Source organism: Rhipicephalus sanguineus, chromosome 7 (assembly GCF_013339695.2).
Source record: "Rhipicephalus sanguineus isolate Rsan-2018 chromosome 7, BIME_Rsan_1.4, whole genome shotgun sequence".
Taxonomy (NCBI): Eukaryota; Metazoa; Arthropoda; class Arachnida; order Ixodida; family Ixodidae; genus Rhipicephalus; species Rhipicephalus sanguineus.
In genome coordinates, this window is record NC_051182.1 from 164568470 (window position 1) to 164584846 (window position 16377).

Genomic DNA, 16377 nt, shown 5'->3' on the forward strand with positions numbered 1-16377 from the left:
ATAGGCCTTAATTTTTCATTTACAATAACCGCCGGCTTCTCGGCCAATCCCCCGTAGTAGGTAAGAGAAAGTGCAGAGGTACGAGCAAGCAAGCAAACTCAAGCCGGCGGTCTGCGAGCCACCACGCGCACGTCATGTGTATAATAGGAGTGCACACTTCACAAAAAGGAAATTTCTACAAGTAGAGGGCAGATTGAACAGAATAACAAATACTAAGGTGCGGAAAGTTGTCGCTCTGGAGGCCCTTACCAGGCATGCTTCTTCGCCATGAAAAAATTGTAGCACCGCTTGACAAAAGACCATCCGAACTGCCAAGCTTGAACGGATCAAGCAGGCAGGTATTAGCGTTGGCTCGTGAACAGCAAGCCCTCTAAGGCGATAATGGAATTGCTACATTCTGTGAAGGGCTATATGTGGCGTTTTTTTTTTTTTTTTCTAAGAGAGCCAAGCCAACTTTAAGTGAAAATGAGAAAAACGCAGTTGTTTGGTACTGCTAATATGGTCGGGCCTGTTCCAACAATTTTTTGCCACTGTGCTCCTGTCACCAAAATACTTCAAACCTGTATTGTGGATAAAATCTATATAGCTTACAGTCGTCAGTATTCGGCAGTAAAATTTGGCTTTGGCTCTTTTGGATTGGAACATTTCATCTGGGCTTGAATTGGCTACGCAAAAGTAGTCTAAATGGCAGCGAATGAACGAGATAGCAATATTTTGCGGCACCATCTTGTGCTTTCGTCGGTAGCGTCCTTTCATGGCGATGACTAGACTTGAAGAGCGAGTGGTCCTGCCTGGAAACTGGCGCACTGTCCTGGACTGTCGGCAGCATTTCCTTGTTCCTGGCGTCTATTTAAGGCCTTCAAAAATGCTTCAGCTCTTCTTTTTCTTAGCTGGTTTTATGCCGCGCCGTTTAGGATCATTTCTTCTTCTTCAAAGAATAGATAGGCGCCCACTAACATTATTTCCGTTGCCATTCATTTCAAATATACCGTCTTGGAGCGAAAGAAGGACAGGATATTGTAGCGCAAAACTCGAAAAGCAGCGCTAGCAGCATAGGCGGAGAGTTTTCAGGGGGCGGGGGCCCGACTTGCTCTTCCACATTTCTCTCTCACTCTCCCTATATATATATATATATATATATATATATATATATATATATATATATAGGGAGAGTATATATATACACACATATATATATATAAAAGAAGTGTTAATTTCAAGGGCTCGTTTTCTTTGTTATACACAATATTAATGAGAACTAACAGACAATAATACCAAGGAAAGTATAGGGGACGTTTTTAGTAGTAAATGTAAAGTAATTGTGAAGAAATAAAAGTGGACGAAAAGATAGCTTGCCGCGGGCAGAGACCGAACCTGCGACCTTCGAATAACGCGTCCGATGCTCTACCAACTGAGCTACCGCGGCGGCCATCCCCCCGTCCACTTTATAGGGTATATATGTGAATTTAAACGTGGGAGCGTCAGTCAGCGCCGCCAGTAGCCATGACGGCGAGTGTAGATGGTAGCAAATACCATTTGCTACCATCTACACCTATGCGAATTACACCTTGTGCGAAGCTGTGGTTACGAATCTTTCTACAAAAGGTTGTTTTCTGGACAAGTAATGGAGTTGCTCATTAGTGACCGAACCTTTAGTAGAACCCTTTACTGATAAATCAAAACTGCGTACCATCTTTTCTCGGCACTTTTATAAGCAGGCATGTCGAAGGGTTCCAATTTGTAGGCAACCAAAAAATTACCCGTTTTTTATTGGCGAGTAAGTTTGTGCGAAAGCGTTGACTGACTGACTGTGTCGGGATTGCTTTGTATTCTCAGTAGCATTTCTGTGTTATCAAAACCGTTCACTAAGGGGTTCAAGACAATTAGCCGCAGCTCTTAGGCGTCCGTTCCTGTGTTGAGCGGCATCGCCGTTGACGTCGGCAGCTTAACCGATAGCGCGAACGAGGACGAAAGAGAGCGAACGCGGAGTCTGTCGATATCACGAGATACTGGCCTCTGTCTTCGCTTTCTTCAAGAAAATTCGGTGACGCAAACCACCGAGAAGAAAAGACGAAAGGAAAGAGCGTCATCCTCTGAACGCTTTCTTCCTCTGTCGCGCGCTCTGGCCCCTCGGTCGGAGCTCGTGCGCATGCAGGGCTGGCACGTGCACTGCGGCTGGCTTCGCTTGTCATAACGGGGCTGCGGGCGTTTCACTTGGTTCGCGATAGCTGCAATGCACAGAGTATATAGTGTGCGTAGCACTCGAGCGCTGGCAGTTTCTGTGGCAATATGTAACGAATGTTACATTGCTACCAACTGCGGATAGTGAAAACTTCAAACACAAGCCCGAACACGAGGCTGCGCTCAGCGAATTAGGCAGTATCGTAATCGCCGGTGAATTTTTTGTCATAGCTTCAGTCGTCGCTTCAGTTGTTCATCAACACAACATATTCTGCACGTAAAAATCCAGGGGCGTTTTTTCACTGAATGTTTGACTTGTCACTGGCCCATGAGCCGAACTTTAATTGTCTGAAATGAAAAAGAAGCGGGCATAAACAGCCTCCTGTGAAATAGCTGCCAGACAGGACGACCCAGGGACCTAAGCCAAGCTGTTAAAAAATATCCTGGGCCGGCGCCAGGGGGGGCTCTGCCCCCCCATGAGGCAGTCCGGGGGGGGGGGGGGGGCAAGCCCCCCAGCGCCCCCCCGTACTCTCCGCCTATGGCTAGCAGAGAGGCAGGACAGTCGGCCTCTTGCTCCCTCTCCATACGAGTTTTGCCCGCATCGTGTCCTTCAGCAAGTACCAACTCGCCCAAGAGAAAGCAATCGTGGAGCGAAAGCTCGATAACAAAGCAACTAGGTCACAAATGGAAGAGATTGGATGCGGTCACGTTGGTTGTTTTGGTCACGATTGTTGACGGAGCGCTGGTTTAATTGGTCTGTCTCGTTTTCGCTTCGAAGCTGCTTTTTTGAGTCCGCGTTACAGTCAGGAATTGCGCCATTTTGATTACAAACGTTTGAAATGGGAAATACACTTGGGCGTGCTTCACGCTCCCGTGAAACTTAGCCCGCAGTTTCGGTTCCTGTATTCGGCTCTTTTAGAAAAAGAAACGACACGCATTTCAGTGCGCCTGTATACGGAGGAGAGGAAGAGGGATGTTCAATTTTATTCCTCCACATTTGTGTTTGAGAATAACTCGCAGGTTCTGTAAAAGGCATTGAGTAAGCGGGCGCCTAACGCATGCAGGAGTAACAATAATTGCGAAGGCGTACGATAAAAAAGAAAAAGAAAGCGACGAAATGAATAGTGCAGTGCGTAACACAGCCGCAGTTAATCACTAAAAATGCCGAGAACAAACAAACAACCGAACAAACGTAGCAACGAATTCAGAAAATACTAAAGAAAATTCGGCAGATCCCACTCATTCTGGGAGTCGATGTCATGCGAAGCAGATGGCGAGCAGTAGCTTATACCGATTTTCTTTCTTTCTTTTTTTTTTGCTTTGAGTCAAGCGTTGCGAGTTGGACCGACCTCTTTGTGCATTTTGAGTAGTTATGGCTGTATCACTGGCAGGTCCGCAGCGAGGAATTTTTTTCGGAGCGGTGGGTAGGGGAGCATTGCTGAAGACCTTGCTATTTGAGGGAAGCACCTGTTGTGAGGAAAGTACCCATATGAGGAAGCAACTATGTGGCGGGAAGGGCCTCCTTAGTTATAAAAAAGAAATTGTCATAAATTGTCGTACATAAAAAAATGTCATAGACACAAGGTGACCAGGATATGGCTATTAATAATAATTTGTGGGATTTTACGTGCATCCCAAAACCACGACATGATTATGAGAGACGCCGTAGTGGAGGGCTCCGAAAATTTCGAACACCTGGCGTCTTTCTTTAACGAGCGCCTAAATCTAAGCACACGGGCCTATATAGCATTTTGCCTCCATCGAAGTGCGGCCGCCACAGCCGGGATTCGATCCCGCGACGCTCTGTCGATATGCCTATTCTATAGATGTGACTATTATAGAGTGCTGCGGCAGCGCCTATGCGTTAACTCACTGTTTTTCTTTTTTTTTTCTTTTTTTTTTACCGAAGGCGAAGCAACGTGGGAGCTTCACTCGCGATCGGCCTTGTGCGCCGCCGAGTTTCGTGCCGTACACAGCTGCTCAGGGACGTGCTTGAATAACCGTGGAATGACGCTTGTATTCATCCTCGTCTCATATGTTGACGCCACGGGCCTGCTGCCGTGCGAGAAGACAAAACAAAACAAAAAAACACAGCTCTTCAGGAACGACACGGTTTGTGCATATGGAGCTGCGATCTATTCTGCCAGCTGTGCTTCTACCGCAATCGTCCGAATATAATGCCGCCTTATTTATTTCCTTATTTCCTCTAGCTTCGTCTTGCTTTTAATTCGTCCCGTCGTGGCGAAGCAAAAGCTTTTGAAATACCCCCGAAGCCTCGAAGCTCGACTTCATCACACGCAGTTGGCTACGGAGGACGAAGAGAGAATAAGGGGCAATGAAGGAAATAAGTCAATCAGACTTTGTGCAGTTATGTGGCGAATGCCTGGTTTCACACCTTTAGGAGATGCAATGGTTGTGAATGAGTAAGTGAAACAAAATTTGTGCATCGTAGCTAAATAAATTCTCGTTGAGAAAAGGGAGGGACCAAAGGAGTGACTGTCGCTCGTAAACACAATGTGCATGACTCTCAGCGCTCGACCAGTCATTTTTTTCAGAGTGCATGGAAAAACAATCAGCACACGCAAGGTGCATAACTTGTTTTGTGTGCACTTGATGTACATGGCATTTACTTTTTCGACGACATCTGATGGCTAAAGGAGTGAGATATCATGTCTCTGTTCTTACCACGAACTGCTATGCTACACAGAAAAAGCCGCACTGTTGTCGGGATCCTTCTTGCTGACTTTTGAACATGTGCATGCAAAGAAGCTGCGTATAAAAAGGAAGTAAAAACATGAGACTGAGTAAGACGTACTGCAAGATAATTTCCGTGGCGTGCTTCTTGTGTTCGGGCGGAAGCGGTATACGTATGAAATTCCTGCTTCTATAGTGGCTTCTCATCAGAAAGCTGCAGAGGCGCGACAAACATCTCGGCCTTCGCAGAAGACAGTTGCGTGTACTCCCGTATATCACGAATAGCAGACGACGCAGTTGTTTTCATAGCCGAATCCGGAGCCCGATTGAAGGCTGCATCGATCCGTACATCGGGACACTGCGAGATGAGCCGTGGGCGTGAAAGGGGAAGGCGGGTTTGGGGATGGGCGGGCGACGAGCACGGTATAAGGTCTGCGCCGGTCGGCGGAGGGCGCGCACTGCGCTGCCTCCGAGAACAGCCGCGGTCGTAGAAAGAGAGAGAGAGAAAAAAAAGGCCCTGTCTCGGCAAAGATGGCCGCCGCCTCCGACTCCGATGGCGGCGCAGGACTGCGGGTCGTCGGTAACGGTCAGGACAAACAGCGTCTCCAGACACGGGGTTCTGCTGGATATTTGCTGGAAGACCCGGACGCAGACGACATCATACACAAGGTGGGCCGAGCGTTGTAGCAGGCGACGGATGCGGACAGCATGTGAAAGCATCCGTGCCGCATGTCTAAACGTTCGCAGGTGCGGTTCGTTAACCCCGTGTTTCTGGGTTACTGGGCTGTCGGCCTCTTAACGCGTCTCGCGTTCTCAGACCCACGCTCGGGGCTCGGGTCTTGCTCGGAACACGCCGAAGATGATCTCTGACAAGTTTTGCGCCTAACAGAGAGCCGCCAAACTGATTCCATCTTGAAGACATTACCGTAACTTATACCACAGCGGAAAATATGGCCGTGGACCCATAGATTTGAGCTCACAGCAGACGGATGAAATATTGTGTCCCGGAGGGTTGCAGGCATTGCGAAGAAAGACGGATGGTTTTTATTTTTTCCTTAGGTCCACGCCCGATACAGTCGGGGGATCCAGCGGAGCGTCGTTCTCTTCCGATCAAATTATCACTTTCGCTTTACCGTAATTGTCGATAAGCGATCAGAATTTCCTTTTTACGTTCCTTCCTCTTCACACGCACCAACAGCTGGCTCGATAGAAACGCTGTTGCTCGTGTAGAACATCTTTGCCGGCACCGGCTGTCCACGCTTTATTGACTTTCACGCGTGCAATATTACGAGTCGTTCAACCTATGCTGAAGTGTAGCGACATCCGCAAGTCCCTATATACACTGATACGCCAACCGAAAGAAACCTTTCGCTAAGTCTTTTTTTTTTTTTTGCTCAACTAGAAACAGCCTACAGGCGGCGATTATGACAAAATCCTTCACGTGGCGGGCCCGTTATATGTTGTAAGTTGTTTTAATAAGAACTTTTTATTTCCGCGCGGAGGCTTATCTCTTCATGCAGCGATATTCGAAGGAAATCTTAATGAGCGTGTGACGGTGCCAAAACCCGCGCAAACAGCCAAAGTTACTGCCGATCATTCACTAGCTGAGGAGTTGACGCCGATGTTAAGGGTAATGAGATGAAGTCGACGCGAACAGATCGGGCGAATTGTGGCGCAGAAATATAGATCGAAATGTCAGCGACAGGCGCCCGTCGCTTCTGCCGTTTTTACATGCCCCCTTACCCTGAATGCTGGTCAAAGAAAGGCGTCTTCTATCGCCCAACAACTATGTATAGACAACCGCATCGACTAGCCGGCGTCTCGTTAATAAGCTACGTAAATCAGAGGTCGAGCTGGTCCAAGCCGATATGACCGCGTCTGCGTACATCTTGGCCAGGAGTGGTGCCAGGTTTTTTTTTTTTTTTTACTGGGTTGGGGCCCAATAAAAAAATCCTTACTATATAGGCGGCCCTCACGACAAGCGAGTTCCTTCAAGGGGCATGGAGGCTGAGAAGTTATCGATTGTGTTGTGAATATCTTTCCTCTTTGGGGGCATGGGGGGCCAGGCGAAAATTTGGGGACGGGCATGGGGGGGGGGGGGGGGTCTGCTGCCCCCCTCCTCTCCCACGGGCCCCCCTCTGGTGCCGCCCCTGATCTTGGCGAGCGGCATTGAGGCAACCCAGTCGAGCCGTGCCGTGCACACGCGGGTTAACCCAATCTCACCTCGACTCGTTCGACCCGATGCGGCCGCCACGTAGGGCTTACATAAACCCAAATGTGAACCTGACTATAGACAAGCCGTCCCGGCTTGTTCGAGTAAACTCCGTAAGCCGGTGAGAGCATCATCGCGAGTGCGCCGGGGACGGCCATCGAGCGGCTCGCGCAATTATCCCGGCCCGTCCCCCGAAAATAGCGCTGTCGCGTGCAACGCGACTCCACCACCGCGCTTGTGTGTACACGTATGCGCCCTTTCATCTGCTCTGCTTAATTTATCGCCTGCGCTGAGGATAGCCTTCTTTTTGAGAACTATTGGTCGATAAGTATGTTCTCAGGATGGGACGCAGGCCAGATTTGAACTTATCGAGATCGCGAGAAAGCAAAACATGCTGTGGTGTCAGCCCATCAGAACTGTTACTGATTTCCTCTGAAAGCTTGAAGAGGACACCGTACAAGACGCGTGCGCGGCATAGAAAAAAAATAAAAATAAAAAAGAACCAAACACTTAGTATCACCGAGTCGTATCGAGTGCGGTGTATGACTTCACGTGATACAGCGTATCGAATGTTTGCTTAAGTGATACTCACGATTAATATTCATTCGAACAGCTCTGCTAAAGTTGTGTTGGTTTGAAGTCGAGCTTGACAGGCACATCAGCTGGATGAACTAATTTACATGTACCTTTGACCGAATTACAGCGAGGAAATATTGTATTTAGTGTGACTTGGTTGTAGTATTTCTTTCTACGGAACAAATGAAGTTGCTGTTTCAGTGCACTTGAGAGTTACACAATTTACGCGCCAGTGTTTTATTTTCTGTATGCTTATAATGCATGGCGATAAGATATACGATGCCAGTAGGTTATCTCGCGCGTATTCCCGATACCAGACAGTGAAGAACGTTCTCGAGTCCAGACGCGGTGCTAATCTGTTCTTACGAGCGCCTGAGAAGCGTGCAGATGCAGCACCGCGAACATCGCGTAGTGTTCCCCGTTCTCCGTTCGTTCAATCGGATGAATGCGTAAGAGAAAAAAATCAGTATCGCTGCAGGCCGGATTCGGTGCACCGAGCCATTCGTCTATTTTTCTGTAACTATCAAGGTATAAGCGCGAGTATGCTACGATTTCCTTTAGCGCTCACTAATATGAATTGTGTAAAAGTTACGAGGTGTGCAGTACCTACTGGAGACTTTAATGACGCTGAAAGACAGACACAGACCAATATAGAAAAGAGAGCTCATGGCGCTAAATTTGTCGGTCCCTGTGGGTGCACAGCGCTACCCACTGTGCCTAACCTATTCACTATCCTCAACGCCTTGGTACAATTTTGTGCCGTAATCTCAATTCTGTATTAACAACCGAGCATTGCGTCAAATAGTGACGGCTGCATAGAAGCAATGATTTCCATGCAGACGATCCTGGTCGGCGACAGCGGAGTGGGCAAGACTTCGCTACTGGTGCAGTTCGACCAGGGAAAGTTCCAGACGGGCTCCTTCTCTGCCACAGTCGGCATTGGCTTTACGGTGAGATATACCGTCACTCGCACAAACAGGGTGCACGTTTCATGACACGTCCATTCATCAACACAAGGACACGTGGTTCGTAAGATAGCACTTCCTGAAACTACATGAGCCAAACAAGAACGGTGTACAGTCGCGCCCAATACGAGTTGCAACATGTTGTCCATGTTCAAAGTGGCTCCAACACTGTAGAGAGGCACCAACATAGCAAAAATATGTGAAGTAAACGGCGTTTCAGTTACTGGTATTCTCAGAGCTAATTTGACGTTTGCTCGTGTCACCGCTCAGGTTTGGGGCCCCTTCAGCCACGGTCACCGTGTTCCAACTCATATTGAACGGGACTGTACTTCAATTGATTCTTTCTAACAGTTCGTCATTTGTCCTAGCACTTCCCATCAGAATCCACTCCGGAGTGGTGGGTGATGAAAGTGGGATGGAAAACAATTGTAATTTACACATGTGTGAATCTCTCTCTTTTTTAATCGAAGTCTAATCGATCAGTAATCAGTTTAAAATATAACATCGAAGTGAATAGCTCCAATAGTGGGATTTGCACAAAGCACTGAAACAAGTTCCGGATGTTGACAAATCTCAAAAAGTTGGTTCTTTACTTGCCAAAACGAAGACGGACTGATCTCTGGAGTCACCTTACTTTCTAGCCTTTGTTATTCAGATATTTCCATGCAAGAATGCAAGTTCAACGTTTGCTACAACTGTAGCGGCGCAGGAAATGTGTTTATACGGGCTCACAGGCCTTGTGCTGCAATTCGCGGCGGTTGAGCGTTGCGGTTGCGGTATCGTTTCACATTCATCTGTAGCGTGTCATTGTGATTCTTTGAAATGCAACCTTAACTGTATGGCGTAAGCTATCTATGCTTCTGTGTCAACACGTCAGCTTATCCCGTTCTGTTCTGTAACGGTGCACACGAACTTGACAATAGCAGCTTTTGTGGTCCTATGTGCAGACCACGTATATAACTGGGTCCAATCTAATGCATGAACAGGTGTGATACAGAAAAAAAAAAAAAAAAACGCGAGATACACGAAGAGAACTGACGAGTTGCAAACGCTGCACAACATTATGCCGTCCACTGCCACATCAACCTTCGCTACTAGGCCAGAGCAGTGCCGCTACACTTTGAAGTTCGGTGCCGCTTCGACGGTAACCTGTTTACAACGGCAGCGCAGCTCCGAGGGAGCCGAAAATCGAGCTAGTCAGCGAAAGCGACAGTATGGGGCACAAACTATCCATTAGGCGTCATCTTCACGGCCGACATTTTTAACGATATCTTGCCTAGATACATCCGAAAAGTCGTGTCTCAAATAGAGCGTCCGAAACGTAACAGTGTGGAATCATGTCGTCGGGGAATACTCGCGGAATTTTTTTTTCCCAACGTATTGCAACTGAGGGTGCGAATTATACGCGGTAAAATACGCTACCTTTCAAAATTCACACTAATTCACGTGTGTCGTGCAGTTCGCGATAGTTTGTTGCGTTGAAACTAAAAAATAAACAAACTGAAGAAAATAAATCGTAGTGCGGGCAGCGGGCGAACATCTTGACGTGTGGCTTCGCGGCAGCACGACCCATGTTGCCGGGAAGCTAGCTTTACAGGTGAAGTATGCGCGAGTGAAAATTCGTATCTTAGTTCGTTTTGAATACGTCGAAAACACTAAAATTGGAGCCGAAGCTAATGTCGAATATCATAATGTTTGACCACTGACGTGGACAAAATAGCGATATTTACGCAACGACAGGCAGAACCTTGCCTTTTATTCAAACTGTACGGCAGTGGTATGACGTCACACGTGACGTTCTTGCTCAGGTCACGTGACCCCGAGCTGTTGAAGTGCAAGTAGGCTCTCCCGTTTTACATATTTTCAACAACAACAAAAAGAAATGCTTTATTCCGGCGTACAGCAAACACTGCAGACCGAGGAAATGAGGCTAAAGGTGTTTAGTGCACCTGACTAGGGCCCAACATCCCTTCGGTAGTTGAGGCACATGTTGCAGCGTGAATTTTACACAAGTGTTATACAGTGATGATACGGTATTATACAATGTTATGCAATGTGTCAATTATACAATGTATGAAGTCACTACACAGAATGAGATCGCAAGTATAACAATTACAAAACAAAGTACACTACACCAATCAAATATACATAACAGCAGTTTAAGAGATCTAGCTATTAATAGCTATTAATATTTGCACAGGTATCTGCATGCTCGTTTTACTTCATGGTACAAGTCGTATTATGAAGACTTTCGAAGGTAGCTGCATTTTCTTGTGCTATGAAGTTGCTGAACTCTTCGAAGTGTCGCGTTTGTTTGTCTTCTGAAGTGGCTTGTGCTATTCACAGGGCACTCGTTTGAACGAAGGAACGGCGAGCAGTGGTGCACGTCCGACATTTCAATACACCTGCGAGCACTCATTCGTTGAAAGCACTTATTTCTAGCCCTTCTCGTGCTACCTTGTGAGAGGTGTCGTACTCTGATAGTTACTTTTAGGACTGGGCACGAGAAATAAATTTGGCATGGAGGGAACTAGAAGGCAGAACCAAATTTCTTCTCTCTGACTACGTTGACCTAGTCAAGGACATATACAATCCTTTCTTGAAATTTATTTCTGAAGTACTCTTTGAAGGTCCTCGAGAAAAGGTGTTACATAGGGGGAGTGGTCGACGCAAACATGTTGTGACAGAATTATTACAATAAATTGCAAACACAATAGCTAAACAAAAGGACTTTGAAATTTGAAAAAAAAGCATATTAAAGGAACAAAACAATACACTATTTAAAGGGAACCTTAAACGTTTCCACTAGTGAAGCCTCAGTGTCTGCCGTTGCTCCACTTTCCTTAAAAAAATAAAAACAAGACATCTAGAAATAAAGAATAGACAACGCATCTGCATTTCTTTTTTCCGAGACCTCCAAAAAATATGGGAGCAACTTCTCGGGTTTTTGCGTACATATTTAGCTGAACGAATCGCTTCACCTTCGGCTGCTGCACACCAAGCTTGGCGCGGAAGCGTTGTCGCCTCGTGCGCGCTCGACTGCTTGCGCCACCTAAACTCGGAACATCGGAACTGAGGTTCGGCGCCGACGCACAACGCGGCGCCGCGCTCGCACTAGTTCCGATTTCGCGTCGCGTGGTGGCGGCCGACGTTCCAGCTGCTTCAGCTGCTGGTGGCCCTCGACATCTTCCTCTTTTTCTTTAATGACGCTAACGGCCCCAACGTGTCGCCGTGGTTGCCTAGCGCACTGAGCGTCTGCTCGTGGCAGCGACGGCGCTCCTCCCACGCAGGCACGACAGACGACGCGCGGAAATCATGGCGTCTGCTACACTCGCCTCGTAGCTCGGCTTTTTTCGTGAGAAAAAGTTTTTGTGCGATCCGGTGTGCTCGGGAGGGTGTGGTGTTGTTGTCGCCCCAACCGATCAACGCCTGCCGCCGTGGTGGAGGGGGTTACGTGCGCGGTGAGGTTCGACGAGATGTCGAATCCGGCGTCGCCCGTGTCGCGGACTTCGACGGCGCCCAGCTCGGGCCGCGCGTCGCCGGCGCCGATGCCCGCCTGCCCCGTGGTCGCCAACGGAAACGGACCCGCGTTGCGCCGGGCCATGCTTCGCCATTCGTCCATCAGCAGCGTGGAATTCTACGACGTCGCGTTCAAGGTGAGTGGTTGTCGACCAGCAGCTGCACGCTTCCGCCTCCGCGACGCGCCTCAATGAATAACGTAGCTTGCTGGGCGAGTTGCTTCGTACTATTCGGAGTAGGAAACCCAGCGAAAATAAAACGAACACAGCGAGGGAGAACAACAAGGCAGGACAAGTGCTGGACTTGCAACTAAATGTTTATCGAAGAAAGCCCACGCACATGAACCAGAGTCCGGGTCCAAGCTAGTTGGTAAAGTGACGTGTTGAAACCGGTAAGCGCGCCAAGACAAGGGCAACGGAAAACACAGAGCGCTCTGTGTGTTCGTTTTCGTCGTCCTTGTCGTGGTACGCTTACCAGTTTCAACATAAACCAGCATCGCATGCGTATGTAGGCTATCTGAGCCATGTCAAAGACATAACAGTACGAAACCATGAAACGTGTCAATGTGGTACAAACTGCCATGAATCTGATTGACCCATTTCGTGGCGTTGTACTGTTAGGCGTGCAACTCGGCTCAAAGAGCCTATTCACGCACGCGCTGCTGGTTCACGTGTGTGGGCTTTCTTCAAAAAACAATTAGTTGTAAGTCCAGCGCTTGTTCTGTCCTTCGCTGTCTTCGTTTTATTTTCGCTAGGTTTCCTCTTCCGAATAGCGTCTCTAGTGTTTTGGTACGTTTTCTGGTCACCGCCGTGGCATATGCTCTGTTTCAGTTTCGAGGGCCGACACGCGTTCCTTATCGATCGACACTGTTTTCGAAAATCGTCAGCTTATTCGCGGGGAGTTCAGTTGCAGCGTGGGTGACCGTATGGAACCTTCTTGTGGCACACAACACGCGTGCAACAGTCAGCGTAACCGGAGAGAGCGAGAAAGCACGGCATACAGTGCCTTATAAAGGTCATATTCGTGTCACACTTATCCAAATGCAGGAAAAAATTACGTACAGTGCGAATGGGTATCACGAAGCGTTTTTTAGGAGTGTATATTGTACCTACCGCCGGCATCGTACCGTCCTTGGGTGTGCCGGCCAAATGCATTGTCCCGATATTCCGAGATGCATCATGCAGAAATGCAAGTCAATTATCGGCTGTCAACAGAGGCAGTCAGAACTTTGGGGGCATGTGCATGATCCTTTCGCTAAGCCACAAAACCGTTCACGTGAATGTGCGTACCAGTGAGGACAAACTACCGGCGTAATGTTCTCTCGTGCTGCCCACTCATTTTCTACTTTTTTTATGGACATGCTCGTGTTAATGTCAAATATGTATGTCATTACGTGATGTCACACACGGGTACTATCATATCTCATCAAAATGCGTTGTGAATGTCGCGGATGGCATTTCGTGTGTTAAGGCAATAGAGTGGCATGAACTTGGGCTTACTTATGATTCGTAGGAATGAAATAATAATAATATCTGGCGTTTACGTCCCAAAAGCACGATCTGATTGTGAAAGACGCCGTAGTGGAGGGCTCCGGAAATTTCGACCGCCTGGGGTTGTTTAACGTGCACCTAAATCTAAGTATACGGGCCTCAAACATTTTCGCCTCCATCGAAAATGCAGGCGCCGCAGCCGGGATTCGATCCCGCGACCTTCGGGTCAGCGGTCGAGCGCCATAACCACTAGACCACCGTGGCGGGGCCCGTAGGAATGACCGTCACCGCTTCGCGTTGTATATGCACCGCCCAGTCGAGACGATGATAATTAAGTGTCCTTTAGGGTTGCGTAAACTATGCATGCTCCGTTAGTGACTTGTAAACCAGAACCGCGATGAATGTGCTTCAACCTGAACTCCTCAACGCTGATATGACAGTAGTTCTTTCCGCTTACCCTTCATGCTCCTCAATTGTGTAAGAGAAACCGTCAACCAGCCATGCTGACATTTAGCGTCCATGCTGTGGCGCTGCTACGCACGAGCTGCTTCCATTCACTGTCGTGGCGGCTGCGTTTCGATGAGGATGAAGTGAAAAACAACAACAACAACAACCGCGTATCGAGTAATGGGTGCACGTTACGGAAACTCAGATAGACTAACTTAATGCGAAGTCCACCACTGCGGCTTTTGCCATATTTTACGTCCCAGATTCGTATTTCTCGCACGTAAAACATCAAGAATTAATTGAGGGAGAACCGACGTCAACAGTGGGAAGAAGAGACAATAGGAGCTGGTAGAGCCGATCGCGAGGAAATCATTGAACACGCCCGCGGTCATTGCCCTCGCTCGCACTAGCAGTCAGCAGCTTTAGCACGACCAGCTTCTGTTCGAGCAATGAAGCTTGGAATGCACGAGCTTCACATTTAGGCCCAGGCGCTACTGAAGTTTTTACGAACCTCGTCGAATGACCGCGTGACACATTCGCTCTCTTTACGTGTGTCTGTGTTTTCTATGTATGTATGTATGTATGTATGTATGTATGTATGTATGTATGTATGTATGTATGTATGTATGTATGTATGTATGTATGTATGTATGTATGTATGTATGTATGTATGTATGTATGTATGTATGTATGTATGTATGTATGTATGTATGTATGTATGTATGTATGTATGTATGTATGTATGTATGTATGTATGTATGTATGTATGTATGTATGTATTTATGCAGCCTGTTCCACGTGTAACCGCCAATCGGCGCAAGTCGCGCCGGAATGTCACGGATCATTCCCGATTGCTTTAGACTCTTCTGACAAGATTGGGCGCACAGCGCGAGTAGTCGACTTTGTTCTGAAACTGACGCGGCCACCAACAATAACGCTGGAATCTTCGATCCCGCATGGATGAAAGCCTACTAGTTGTGGCACCAACGATCAGATCACAGACGACTGCGCCGTCGTTATTTTTGTGTCGCGATCTTAATCGCTTGTACAATGAGTGTTACCTAATTTCAGGGCACAAACTCGCCCAGTAAAGAGTTTCGTCTTTACCAGGCTGACTGCCGCTTTCTTCAACCCTGACTCTGTCAGTGTGCGTGTATGTGTTGGGTGTGTTTATTGCAAGTTGTATTTTCGTACACTTTAATTCCTCTTCCATTTGTGTCATAAATATTGCGATGACTGAGAAAAGTGATGTCCCCTGTGCCTTCCTTGGCCTCGTTGGCTTTCACCAGGTTGCGACATTGCCATTATTTCGTCCTACGTATAAGTGCACGCAAGCTTCTACGCAGCGCTCTGCTTTCCTGTCCGCGTGACCGATTCGTGTCTTCACAGTTGTGACAGCGAGGTTTCAAACAATGCTGTGCGCACTTTTGTATGATGAGCGACGAAGACATCTGTAAAGGTAAGAAAGAGCGGTAGAGAGAGGAAATAATAATAATAATAATAATAATAATAATAATAATAATAATAATAATAATAATAATAATAATAATAATAATAATAATAATAATAATAATAATAATAATAATAATAATAATAATAATAATTATTATTATTATTATTATTATTATTATTATTATTATTATTATTATTATTATTATTATTTGACATGCATACACAGAGGAAACAGGGAGAGAACAGGCTGACAACTGCCACCCAGAGGGGCACAACGCCTGCCTACTCTTTCGGGAGGAGGGAAAGAGGAAAGGGAAAAAAGATGGCCAAGTCGTGAGCAGAGCTCGATGGTCGCATCGAGAAGCTAGCTTTCGCGAACCAAGTACACAAGTTCAGCCACTTTTCAGAGAGTTACTAAATATGTAACATTTGATCGTTCACGCGTCAATACTCGTACGTACTTATCAATGGCCGCAGTACCGTTACTACAATAGACACATGGAGGATTTCTGTGTTCCGCTTTCTTTCTATTACGTTTTTAACAAATCGCGACGGCCCACATGTTTTAAATGTTCACAATCATTCAAGAGGTTCTTTCGAAGTGTCGTTGACAGTGCGTAGACGGGCTTCTTACAGTGCGCAGCAGGCACGACATTTCAGTGCCTCTCTCGGATTCTCAGAACAGGCTTCCCCACAGTCCACGTGTACGTCAAGTATTTCAGACATTTTATATGTGAACACGAATCAAATACATATACACCATATTCACTTCGGTCACGAAAATTACTTTTTTTTGTAGCATTAATAAAATAAGTAAGTGAAAAAAAAGGCAGAATTTCAC

At 47.1% G+C, this 16377-nt stretch overlaps 1 protein-coding gene across 2 annotated transcripts in view; it reads left to right on the top strand.

Moving 5' to 3' along the window:
- The first annotated feature begins 5373 nt into the window (after positions 1-5373).
- Positions 5374-16377, top strand: part of LOC119400460 (ras-related protein Rab-37) — a 115705-nt gene continuing 104701 nt past the window's right edge. The window contains exons 1-2 of one of the 2 annotated variants that reach the window (XM_037667507.2): positions 5374-5544; positions 8503-8613. In XM_037667507.2, coding sequence (XP_037523435.1) covers positions 5407-5544; positions 8503-8613 — 249 coding nt within the window. In that variant the 5' untranslated portion in view covers positions 5374-5406. Of the gene's footprint in view, positions 5545-8502; positions 8614-11650; positions 12285-16377 lie in introns of those variants that run through there. The other variant, XM_037667506.2, reaches the window with a different exon arrangement.